The 14080-nt window shown below is 37.3% G+C and overlaps 1 protein-coding gene across 1 annotated transcript; it reads right to left on the bottom strand.

Annotated features, from left to right (window-relative positions):
- Positions 1 to 281: 281 nt before the first annotated feature.
- On the bottom strand, positions 282 to 1205 carry LOC102251994 (olfactory receptor 7A5). The gene has a single exon (XM_014537846.1). The coding sequence runs from the start codon at positions 1203 to 1205 to the stop codon at positions 282 to 284; it is 924 nt and encodes a 307-aa protein (XP_014393332.1).
- Positions 1206 to 14080: the final 12875 nt, after the last annotated feature.

The following is a 14080-nucleotide window of genomic DNA, read 5'->3' on the forward strand; positions in this document are numbered from 1 at the left end:
ACCTTAGTAGCCAAGTATAATTTTGCCCATAGGGGTAGTATAATTCATAACTATTCTTTTAGGAAAACAATAGAAAAGTTACTTATAATAAGATACTAGTATGTCATAAGGGAATAAATTACTCTAAACTAATTCATGTTAACCCATGAGATAAATGAGAATTTCCAAATACCTATGGTCGAAATATTGGTTTTATTTGTGTCAGAACTTCTGGTCCTGAGTATTTGCATCCTGCATTCCTGGGCAATTCTTCAGCTTAGTACAGTTGGCCCATGAAAAGCTTACCTGCCAAGGAATCTTTCCAGGGCCCTCTTTATGTCCTTGTTCCTTAGACTGTAGATGAAGGGGTTCAGCATGGGTATGACCACAGTATACAGCACTGAGGCTATTGCACTCGAGTGTGAGCTCTGGGTAGCAGCAGAGCTGAGGTAAACTCCTAGGATCGTACCATAAAATAAGGACACAACTGAGAGGTGAGATGCACAATTAGAAAATGCTTTATACTTCCCCTGAGCTGAAGGGATTCTACATATGGAGGAAAGTATCTTAGAGTAAGAGTAAAGGATCCCAGCAAGGGGACCAACACCTAGCAGCCCAGCTGAAAAATACATCACAATATTGTTAAGAAAGGTGTCAGAGCAGGCAAGTTGGAGCACCTGATTGAGTTCACAGAAAAAGTGGGGGATTTCCAAGTCTGAGCAGAAAGACAGTTGCAACACCATTAAACTTTCTAACAAGGAATGCAGGACACTCATGATCCAGGACACCAGAACCAGCAGTCCACAGAGCCGGAGGTGCATGATAACAGTGTAATGCAGGGGGTAGCAGATGGCCACAAACCGGTCATAAGCCATTACAGCCAGGATTAAGTTGTCCAACAGTGCAAAGAGTATATAAAAATATATTTGTGTGATGCAGCCTTCATAGGTGATGGCTTTGCTCTGTGTCTGGATGTTCACCAGCATCTTTGGGACGGTGGTGGAGGTGAAACAGATGTCTACCAAGGACAGGTTGGAGAGGAAGAAGTACATGGGTGTGTGGAGGTGGGAGTCAGAGCTGACGGCCAGAATGATGAGCAGGTTTCCAAACACAGTGATCAGGTACATGGAGAGGAAAAGCCCAAACATGAGGGGCTGCAGTTCCAGTGCCTGTGAAATTCCCAGAAGAAGAAATTCTGAAATTTGTGTACCATTGCCTGGTTCCATGTTTTTCAGCTGACTACCAGAAAATAGAAAAAAATGAATAACTAATTATTACATTAGCCAGCATTAGTAATTGAGAATAAATGACATATTTATTTTAGAATCAGGAAAATAATTTCCATTGTTGGTGTGATCTGGTCCCCAGTATGGTATCTCTATTGGTATTGTCATTAGAATTTCCTTTTCTACCATCAACCTGTTCTTCCAACAGAATGTATATGGCTGTTTTATTGAGGATCTCTCTCATGCATTTGAGGGATATAGAGTGACTATGGACCATTCTTTAGGCACCATTCAGGGTATGGGATGCTGAAAAACAAAGTCTCTACACACTAACGGTTCAGAATATAATCAAATATATATTAACAAAACATATTCAATGGTGCAGCTCCTACAAAAGAGTAAATCACATCAAATGGATAGAGTATAGAGGTTAGCCAAGGCTTGCCAACAAATGACACTTAAACAAATACCTCAAAGACTGCTAACTAGGAGATGGAGGTAGAACTGTTTGCCAAGCCGAAGGGACAGCCAGTGCAAAGGCCCTGAGGAAGAAGATGGTTTAGAAAATCAGGGATCAAAATGAGCCAGTGTGTCAAATGAAATGAGCTCGGCATAGCAGGATCAGAGATGATGTCAGAGAATATTGAGAAATAAGGAAGCCTGTGTGTTGGTGTTGAAACTTCAAGTCATGGAGAGTGCTTTGTGCACAAAGTGTAAATTTTGCACTTTATTAATCTGGTTGCAAATGCATGCCATGAATTTAAAAGGATCTCCTCCTTGTGACCTTCCCTTGATATGTTAGTCACATTGGAATATATCAGTCCAGGCACCTCTGCTCTGAGGACTGCTCTCAGTTTACAGGGCACGTGCGTGCACACACACACACACACACACACACACACAACACAGCCCACCATGGCTTCTTCATTTGTGTTATTTCCATGTCCTTCCCATCCTCACACTATGAAGGTTATGAGAAGATAAAAGTCAAAGTGCCCAGATTAAGTGTCTTTTCCAAAAATAATTTAGAAATATTATTTATATATTCTTACATTAGGTCTCCAATGAGCAAATAAGCCTGGGGTTTCATACTGCTATGCCCTTTTTCTGTCCTATACTTAAGTACTTTAAAAAACATAGAGGGAAAGAGAGCAATATAATGAACATGAGGAAGAAAAGAGATCTAATTAGCTCAGGTGGCCCCTGAGTGAGAATGAAGAAGAAAAATCTTTGGATTCTGGCTGCTTTCCAAACTTAATTACACCCTTTCGAGGTCAAATAATAATAACAAAGTAGAAAAAAAAATTTGCCCAAAAGGCAAAGGTAGTTATAGATAATGTGGTGTGACGACCCCAAGTGAAAACTGACTAAAAAAAATAAAATAATAACTTGCAAAAGGAAATATACAAAAACAACACAGATTAAAAATTTTTCACATCAAGCAGAGATGACTGGTTTTGCCTCTTCTGTATTTATTTGATGAATCAGTTTTTGTATGTTTGATGGCAGATGAGAGAAGCCTCTTTCTCATTTATCTCATGTGGCATCTCTGTTTATCTTGGACTTTGGGTTTTGATCTCATTTTTGACAAATCAATGAGCACAGTCTAATTCTGGTTCTGGTCTTCATGCAACATGCAAAGGCCTCCCAGGACATGATCAATAAATTCTGCACAGGCCATGAGGAGCCACCCTTCTACACTGAGTAACTTTTTTCATATGATTTATGCCTGAGCACATTTTCATGCAAACATTTACTTCATTGTACTCTGTCTTCACCATCGCAGTACCAGATCCACACAAGCAGGGCTTCACCTGTTTTGTTCACTGTTGTATTTTCACAACTGTTTGTGAATATATGTGCACTTATATAGGCACACCTTTAAGTAAATGTGAAGTTGTGAAATGAAAGGAATGACAGGGAGAATGAAACCTGGTTAAACAGAGTGAATTCCAAGCAACTGTATTAAAGAAAATTGAGTGGAACATCAAAAACTAACCAAAACAAGATGTAATAAATAGCAATAATTTAGGGTTACCAACATAGATTAGTAATTAAAATTGGCAATGGCATAAACATAGAACATAATCTATAATGTTTCTAGAAATTGTGGCAAACAGCAGGTGCTCCACTATTATTTATTGAATGAATCAGGAATTAGGTGTCAGTATATAAATGCATTGAACCCATGGTAAGGTCCCATTTCAATATATTTGGAACGACAGAATTGTTGATTAAGTGCTGGAAAAATATTGACCTGGAAGAAAGTGAAGTTGCTCCCCTACCTCAGTCACTTTACAAAAATTCAGAGAAATTACCTACTCACTGTTGAGTATAACCAATTCAGGTGAAATGATAGAAAACTACATGTTAACATGTATCAGTGGGCCAAACCATTATAATTAAGTCAGAAGTACTAAGACAGATACGTTTAACTAAATAAAACATAAAACATTTTTATGACCAAAACATCTGCCAAAGTCCATGGAGAAATAATAATTTATATTTATGGTAATTCTAATTTTTATATTAAATTTCATAGAATTTATTAGGTTGATATTGGTTAATAAAATTATGTAGGTTTCAGGTGTACAATTCTATAATACTTCATATGTATATGGCATTGTGTGTTCATCATCCCAAGTCAAATCCCCTTCCATTACCATTTATCTCCCCGTTACCGTCTTCAACCTCCCCCAACATAATAATGTTTAGAAATCATTTAAAAAGCCGACAATGAAAGGATAATAGGCATAAAAATAATATTCAAATTAACAAGACCAGTAAATATATGAATCTTTAATCAAACTCAGAAAAAGTTCAGAAAACAATAAAAAAATTCTTTCACATCCATCAGCCTGGGGAAAAACATAAGAAGGTGTCACATTGACCAGGGTTAGAACTTGCAAACAGGTAGCTAAGGGGTACTCTATTTTCTTTTCTGGCAGAACAGTAAAGTGTTACAAAATGGGGAAACCAACATGAAGACAGCTATGAACATTACAAGTACATATATTCTTTCAGTCGTGGTTTCTCAATCTCTGCACTATTGACATTCTGAGCCAGACCATTGTCTGTGGTGTGATCTCTCCTGTGCATCCCTAGACTCTACCTACACTTTCCGTGTGACAGACCAAAATGTCTCTGGATATTGCTCAATGTCCCCTGGGGGAAAACACTGCCTAGCTGTTAGAGATCCAGGATTTTAATGTAACAATTCCAAAATATATTTGTATACTTGTTATAATAGCAATTCATTGAGAATGTATATGGAAGATTTTCAAGTGTAAATAGCACAGCCACATCATAAAATATTATGTAAACATGGTAATAATGAATTGGCATCACACTAGTTGATCGGAGGGAAGACCATAAGGTATTGTTGAGTAATAAGGAAGGGTGGGCACATGGAAAAAAAAGACTGTACAACATAGAAGAAAATTTTCGAATGGGCACAGGATGCTATTTCTGCATTTGTACATATGTACATGAATGTGTATGTATTCAATGTGAAACAACAAGTTGTTTTAAAAAATTAAGAATTTATGGAATACAGATTATCAGTAGGAATGAAATTAGGTGAAGTGTAGTGGTTACAAAACAACTGTGTGAAACAATATTAAGTGAGAATCAAATTAATTTATATAAAGACAGGAAACAACAAGTTAATAATATCAACATGGATCACTAATTCTGGATTAAATTTCCAATAACTTGGAAATAAAAGAATAGCATAGAAGGGTTGTTTTTTTTTTAATTTGGGAAGAAAGCAGCATCTAAGTTATAATTTCTTCTTATATAAAGATATTGGATTCAAATATGCTAATGGAAGGTGAAGGCACTTTTTAGTAAATACAAAAGAAAATGCCTTCGAGAGGACAGAAGATGATGCAAATTTACGCAATAGAGCTAACCACAAAGGCCCAAAAGAGATGTGAAACAAGTTGGTAATATGTGTATAGGACAGTGATGGCGAACCTTTTGAGCTCGGCGTGTCAGCATTTTGAAAAACCCTAACTTAAGTCTGGTGCCATGTCACATATAGAAATTTTTTGATATTTGCAACCATAGTAAAACAAAGATTTATATTTTTGATATTTATTTTATATATTTAAATGCCATTTAACAAAGAAAAAGCAACCAAAATAATGAGTTCGCGTGTCACCTCTGACACGCGTGTCATAGGTTCGCCATCACTGGTATAGGATGATATACTAACACTAACTACATAGAATAACATTCACTTTCATTTTCATTGATAGCAAAGATTCACATGTGAAAAATATAAAAGTAACAAGCTGAACTTTTTTTCAGTAAGCAAAGCAAAAAAATAAAAAAGCAATGGAGAGAATACAATATGACTGAGTTGACAAATTTGAGCTCACAATATCAATAACCCTCACAATTCCCCGCATATACATGTATGAAAGTACTCAATGACAAACAATGAAGCAGGTGAAAGAAATGTCCAATTTCTGGTTTAGAAGAATGCACTCAAAAACAGGAATAAAAACACGCTGGTCCCACTGTACAAATGTCAAGACTTGTACAGACAATTTATAATAGACAAAACAAATGAATAACTAACCCACAAATATATTCATGTCACAGGTAATGAAGTAATTGCAAAGTTAAGCTATTTAGCATACCTCCTTCCACTTATCAAATAAATTCTTTTTCATGTGAATTGAATGCCAGAGTGAAAGAAGATAGTGTGAATGCATGTGTCATGAACTACTGTTGCAAGATAATATTTGGAAGAAATATATTGGAAAAGATCTTTCTCATCATATGGAAATGTAGTGGAATAGAGCCCATGATAAAAATAAAGAAGAACTGCCCTCACTTTACTGGACATCCCTCCATACCTAGCACACTACCTTCCTACTTCCTTTAATTGCAAAACTCATTGTATACTTTCTACTTTTATTTGAAATACTTTATGCCTCCCATTGCCACCTCTAATTGGGCTTCCATCAGTTAATTGTCAACAATTACCAATGTGTTGCCAAATTCAATGTTCATTTCTCCTTTTAGCATCACTAATTAATCATTAATTAGTTAATCATGCAAATCAGCAACCATAGGCTGATGGCTGTCAAGAGACCTCGGATAAATGTGCTTGGCTTTGACCCTTTCTGACACTTTCCTGTTGTATCAATTTGACCTCTGGACTCACCTGATTGGAAACTCTGAGGGGACAGTCTGATGGGAAAGTCCAACCTCCTGGATGGTTGATGATGGAGACTGAAGCTCTCTGCCCAGACAAGACAGCAGGAAGGAGGCAAGCACAAGACTCTTAGACAAACGTAGGATTCGAAAAGCAACAACCAGGTCCCATGCAGCTCAAAGTTACACATGATGAAAGACTGGAAATGAGGCATTATTTACAGCTCCTTATAGCTGCTCATTAGGTACATTTCTCTCTTGTTACTCCAACTCCTAATCATATGATTTCCCTGTGGATCTGGACAGGATGGAAAGTTTTTCTGAAGATTCTGTGTTCCCAAAAGACCAGCTTGGAAGGCAAGTGAATCCATGTCTACTAGCTGGTCCTCACAAAATCTGTTGGCTTTCAGAGGACTAACCTGCCAGCACATTATCCCAATGCTGATTTAAGATATTTCTTGTGTGGATTAGAAAACTTAAATCTCCAAATATTGACTTGTGGTAAGGACAGAGACCCACGATATCTACATAAAATTGCTACTTTTCTTTTCATCAAAGGGGAGAACTAAATTCCTTTAATATAAACTTTGAACATTACACACTGGGCTTCATGACACATTAGGAAAAATAATTTGGCATTTCCACCTTATATCACAAGTTGAAGCTGTCACTTAGTCCCTCACTGTGAAATGTTTGTGAATTATAGGAAATATATTTAGATTACTTTCACTATAATCTAAATATGGAATAAGAAAATAAGTAGATTCTTCTCTGTAGCCTGCAGAAGAAACTTAGCCTTGCAAATATCTTCATTTTAGCCCAATGAGACCTATTTCCTGTTTCCGACCTCATGAATTGTAACAGCATAAATGTGTTTGTTTTAAATCTCTAAGGTGGAAATTTTACATTGGCATTGAAAAGTAAATATAAACATTTATCAGATTACGTGTCTGAATTCATTCATTTAGTATACTCTAGGTAAAGGAACCTTGTGTTGCAATCCCCCTTAAGTAGAAGTAACTTATAATCAGTTGGAGATATTCTGCCTCTTTATCTGGTAGAGAATTTCTTATTGTATAAATGTAAATGTGCTTCAGATTTTAATATTTTTGAAGCGTTAAAATAGGAAAAGTAATTCATCATTTAAGTTCATGTCTATCATTTACTTGAAATCTTCATGTCTAAATTTCTACATCGTTTCATTTTATATGAATTCTAAGATTCTTTCTTTTTATTTCTATACTCTTCAACTTCCTCTTAACTTTCTTTTCAACATAAAACATGAGATTACAAATGAATCTGTGTAGTGTCCATATAAGTGTGTACATTACTTTGAAATAATTATGTATATGAATAAACACACATACATACACAGACTTTAACTTTGAACATTTTATTTGTGCTCATCAAAATATATCCACATATCTCATTCATCTGAAGTTATGTATACTAACCCAAATTAACTTCAGAAATAAGGAAATTGAGGCTCAGATAGATTAAATGTTTAATTATTACATTAAGAAGCCATTCAAGTTTATTGTGCATTTTCTTGACTTATATACAAATGGAAACCTGAGGTATGGACTGTAATTTTTATATGGCTTTTATACCCCAAATTGCACATTTTAATCATGTTTAGTTTATATTATGTAATCATATAGCTGATTCACACTCAGAAATTATAGGAGGAATCTCTTCTACCTGGGAAGAAAGCAAAGTGTCATAGATATAGGAAGAATAGAAATAAAATAAAGCAATTCACATTTGGTACAAAAAAAACATAAAATAGAAGATAAACATAAATATAACATTAGGGTAAAGTGACCATATATTGTTTCAAGGGAGAAAAACACCATGGCCACACACAACATCATGAATAAGCCTTAGAAAAACATGTAGGGACTCACAGCTGACTATAGACACATAAGGATGTGGGCAGAGCTCAGAACAACTCCCAATCACACAACCTCACTTGATAATAATGGAATTATATTAAATAATTTTTTGTAGGATGGCTTGTCATGCAGCTTGTCATAGCTACTGATACAATAATTAAAGCGAATAGGTGTGAGGACAGTAATAACATGCTGCTGATTCTAGCTGGCATATGTTATCATTTTTTAAAATGTTTATTTTGTGTCGGAACACTAGTGACCCTGATTTACATGACTAAACAAGAATGCAAAAAAAGTTTTATATTTTGACTCTATCCATGTCAATATCCTAGTTGTGGACACTACCATACTTACTCCCAGGACTAAACTTGGATTATAACTAAAATACAGAAAAACCACACTGAATAATCAACTAAAGACTAGCTGGAGAGAACCATAATAACCAAGAACAGAAAGTAGAGACTGCTTAGAGACTGATTCAAGTGTGAATGTGCAAAAGGGCTGGTCTGCTCCCACAGATAGCAGCTGAAGGTCCAGAGGAATATCTCATCTGTGGGAAGTTCCCACTGAGAGCTCTGGGGTCCAAACCCCAAGCTGTGCACCCCAGTCCAGAGCACCAGAACTGAGAAAGGTGCCTATATAACATCTGGCTGTGAAAAGCAGCAAGGTTACTGTTTGCCTGAAGAAATGGCTGGAAATGCAGGCACCCTCTTAAACGGCCAACACACAAAATTTTGTGTGCTGCCACTCACCTTGGGTTCCAGCAGAGGGAGGGCAGAGCTGACTGGACCTGTGAATGCACCCCTGTCCAGAGCACAAGAACTGAGAAAGGTGCCTATATAACATCTGGCTGTGAAAAGCAGCAAGGTTACTGTTTGCCTGAAGAAATGGCTGGAAATGCAGGCACCCTCTTAAACGGCCAACACACAAAATTTTGTGTGCTGCCACTCACCTTGGGTTCCAGCAGAGGGAGGGCAGAGCTGACTGGACCTGTGAAAACAGAAGCCAAGTTTGGGAACTCTGGGATTAGACCTCCAAAGGCAGATACCCCTATTTTCTATGCTGAATCATTCCTTCACACTGAGGAGGACATCTTTTTCCAGCAGATCTTTGCTATCCAGGCAGTTTTGCCTGGGGGAGGCAATTGCCCCACCTGATTGTAAAACACCTTGCTCCACCATGTGGAGTTTCTGAGGCCCAATAAGAGACTAAGAATAATAATCAGCCTGAAGGCAGAAGCAATTGCCCCATCCTCTTGGAAAACCTCTTGTCCCACCCCACCCCCTTTGATGATAGCTTGAGGCTAATCAAGACAATGCAATCAGACTGCAGATAGAGGTGGGTTTCTGGAGGCTTTGAATCTTTGTCTGATCTAATTCAGGGGCTCAGGGCTACGAAATGTAGACCTCGGTGCACTTCTTTCCTAAGGCACCAAGCCACAGCAGAGGGAACCACATGTGGTGGATTATGATAGCTCCAAACAAGGTATGCAGGGCCAGTCAGAAACAGTGTCTCCCACTATCCTGCACTAGAGATTGGGAGACATAGCAGATCTACCTAATATAGTCACAAACCAAAACTGGCAGCCAAAATGGGGATACGAAATAATAATAATAATAATAAGAAGAAGAAGAAGAAGAAGAAGAAGAAGAAGCCCCAAATGGAAGAATAAGAGAATTATTCAGAAAAGCTACAGAAATGAAGGTAAGAAATTTATCAGACATAAAGTTCAGAGTAATGATGGCAAAGATGCTCAACAGCTTGAGAGAAGATGTAGTAACTATGAATAATGACACAGCATTAATAAAGAACACAGTGGAAAGAATACAAAGCAGATTAGAGGAAGCTGAGGATGATCAGCGAATTAGAAGACAGGGCAGAACAAATCATTTAACCAGAAAACCAAAAAGAAAAAAAAACTATTAAAAAACAGGAGGACAGCTTAAGGGACCTGTAGGACAACATAAAATGTAACAATATTCACATAATAGGAGAGCCAGAAGAAGGAGAAAGTGAGCAAGGAATAGAGAATGTGTTTGAAGAAATAATGGCAGAAAGCTTCCCTAACTTGGTGAAGGAAAAAGGCACATATGTTAAGGATGCACAGAGAGTCCCAATCAAGAAGAACCCAAAAGGCCAACATCATTATCATAATGAAAATGCCAAAAATTAAAGACAAAAAAAGAATCTCAAAGGCTGCAAGAGAAAAGCAATTTGATACCTACAAAGGGGCTCTCATAAGGCTGTTGTTTGATTTTTCATCAGAAACTCTACAGGCCAGAAGGGATTGTCATGAAGTATTTAAGCTAATGAAAAAAAAGGATCCAAAAGCAAGATTACTATATCCAGCAAGGCTAACATTTGAAATAGATGGTGAAATAAAAGTTTCCTAGACAAAAAAAAAAAGGCTAAAAGAGATTGTCACCACCAAATCAGCACTACAAGAAATGCTAAAGGGACTGCTGTAATGATAAGAAGAAATAGAGAGAAAGAGAAGCATAGGCATAAAGAATTAAAATGGCCATAAATAAGTACCTATCAATAATAACCTTAAATGTAAATGGATTAAGTGCTCCAACCAAGAGGCATGGAGTAGCTCAATAGATACAAAAACATGACCCAAATATATGCTGTCTACAAGAGATGAACATCAGAACCAAAGACTCACACAGAATGAGAGTGATGGAATGGGAAAAAATTTTCCATGCCAATGGAAAAGAAAAAAAAGCTGGAGTAGCCATACTCATCACTGACAAAACAGACTTCAAAATGAAAGCCATCACAAGAGACAACAAAGGTCACCACATAATACTAGGTGGATCGATACAACAATAGGATACAACCCTGGTAAACATATATTGATCCAATATAGGAGCACCTAAATATATTTTTAAAAAACTTCTAAAGGACTTCAAGGGAGAGATCAACAACAGTCATAGTAGGGGAGTTTAACACCCCACTTAATTCACTGGATAGATCTTTAAGACAAAAAATTAACAAGGACACAGTGATTCTAACGGGCACACTGGATCAAATGGACTTCATTGGCATTTATAGGACATTTCACCCCAAATCTGCAGAATACACATTTTTCTCAAGTTCACATGGATCATTTACAAAGATAGACCACATGTTAGGACACAAAACAAGTCTTTACAAGTTCAAGAAGATTGAAATCATATCAAGCATCTTCTCAGATCACAGTGGATTTAAATTTGAAATCCAGTACAGTAAAAACACCCCAAAACATTCAAGCACATGGAGGTTAAATAGCATATTATTAATCAATGAATGGTTACCAATGAGATCAAGAAAGAAATTAAAAATTTCCTGGAAACAAATGAAAATGAACACACAATAACTCCAAATCTCTGGGACATAACAAAACTCCTGAGTTCCGTTCATAGCACGACTGGCCTACCTCAAAAAACAAGAAAAATTCACAATAAACTATTTAACACTACAACTTAAATAACTAGAAAGAGAACAACAAGAAAAGCCCAGAGTAAGTAGAATGAAGAAAATAATAAAGATTACAGCAAAAATAAATGACATAGAGACTACAAATATACAGAAGATCAATGAAACCAAGCGCTAGTTCTTAGAAAAGATAAACAAGATTGATGAACCATTAAACAGACTCATCAGGAAACAAAGAGACAGGACCTAAAACTATAAAATCAGAAAAGAAAGTGGTGAAGTAACTGTTGACACCACAGAAATACAAAGGATTGTAAGAAAACACTATGAACAACTGTATACCAATATGCCAGACAATGTGAATGAAATGGGCAAATACCTACAAAAATAAAATCTTCCAAAACTGAATCAGGAAGACTCAGAAACCTTAAATAGGACAATAATAACTGATGAAGTAGAAGTAATAAAAATAAAAATAAAAACCTCTCAGCAAACAAAAGCCATGGTCTAGACTTCACAGGGGAGTTTTACCAAACATTCAAAGGAGAACTAACATCTATCTTCCTCAAACTATTACAAAAATTCCAAGGGGAAAAAACACGTCTAAGTTCTTTTTATGAGGCCAGCATTACCCTAATTTCAAAACCAAATAAAGACACTACAATATCACTGATGAACATAGATGTTAAAATCCTTAACAAAATATTAGCAAATTGGATCCAGCAATATATTAAAAAGGTCTTACACCATGACCAAGTGGGATTTATTCCAGGGATGCAAGACTGGTACAATATTCACAAATCAATAAACATGATACATACATCACATAAACAAATTGAAAGACAAAGGTCAAATGATCATATCAATAGATGAAAGAAAAGCATTAGATAAAATCCAGCACCTTTTTTTCCCTATAAAACCTCTCAGAGGAGATTAAAAATGGTGGCAGAGTAGGAGGATGCTGCAGGGACATGTTCCCAAGAACAAGCTGGAATTACAACTGAAATGTGGAAAGGCTTTCTGAATAATCAATGGAAAACTCACAGGAGAGAACCCTGATAAACAAGGACCAAAGGTGGAGATGGCATAGAGACTGGTAGGAGGGGCGGAGGGGCGAAAGGGCTGGCTGGGCACCCATAGACGCCAACTGAAGCCCCAAAGAGATATTGATTGCAGCTTCGGGGAGGAGGGTGCCACTGAGAACTCTGGGATCTAATCCTGAAGCTGGGTTTCCCAGCAGAGAGCACCAAACTGAGGAGGGTACCCACATAACATCTAGCTGTGAAAAGCAGTGGGGTGCTGTCTGCCAGGGAGTGGCAACTGAAAGTTTGGGCACCCTCTTAAAGGGACAATGCACAAAAATTCTCTGTGGAGCCACACACCTGTGCTCTGGCAGAGGGAGGGTGAAGAGAACTGGAGCTGTGACAGCAGAACCCAGGACTGGGGACTTGGGGGTGGAGCTCAGAAGGCAGACACCCCAAGTTTCCTGGGCTGAGTCATTTCCTCACACAGGGGAGGACATCTTTCTCACATAGACATCTGCCTTGCCTGGGGGGAGACAATCAACACACCCTATTGGAAAGCACCTTTCCCTGAGGCCACTTAAGAGATTAAAAGTAACAATTAGCCTCCAGGCAAAAGCACCTGCCCCACCTGTTGAAAAAACTTTTGCCACACCTAAGGACAATTGCCTGGGGGCAATTCAAGTCAGAATCCTATTAGTCTGTAGACAGAGGTGGTCTCTGGAGGCTTTGAGTCTTTGCCTGATCCAATTAGTCAGAAACAGCCTTTAACACTGTCCTGCACTAGAGATTGAGAGGTGTAGAGGATCTACCTAAAACATAGTCACAAACCCAAACAGACAAACAAAATGAGGAAATAAAGAAACAACCTCCAAATGAAAGAACTAGCAAATTCTCCAGAAGAAGAGATAAATGAAGCAGAGATAAGAAATTTATCTGAAACAGAGTTCTGATGTTAAAAATGCTCAACAGTATGAAAAATGATACAGTAGCTATGAAAAAAAGAACAGTCTGAGATAAAGAATGACATAACACAAATAACACATTGGAAGGAATACGCAGCAGATTAGGGGAAGCTGAGGATCAAATCAGTAAATTAGAAGACAGAGATGAAAATATCACTCGATTAGAGAAGCAAAAAGAAACAAATGAGAAAAAAACAGGAGGACAGCTTAAAGGAGCTGTGGGACAATGTGCAACGTAACAATATTAGAATAGCAGGTGTGCCAGAAGAGGCAGAAAGGGAGAAAAGAATAGAGAAAGTGTTTGAAGAAATAATGATAGAAAACTTCCCTAACCTGGTAAAGGAAAAATCACACAAGTTTAGAAGGCACAGAGAACCCCAAACAAGAAGAACCCAAACAGACCC

This window comes from Myotis brandtii, unplaced genomic scaffold (assembly GCF_000412655.1).
Source record: "Myotis brandtii unplaced genomic scaffold, ASM41265v1 scaffold1834, whole genome shotgun sequence".
Taxonomy (NCBI): domain Eukaryota; kingdom Metazoa; phylum Chordata; class Mammalia; order Chiroptera; family Vespertilionidae; genus Myotis; species Myotis brandtii.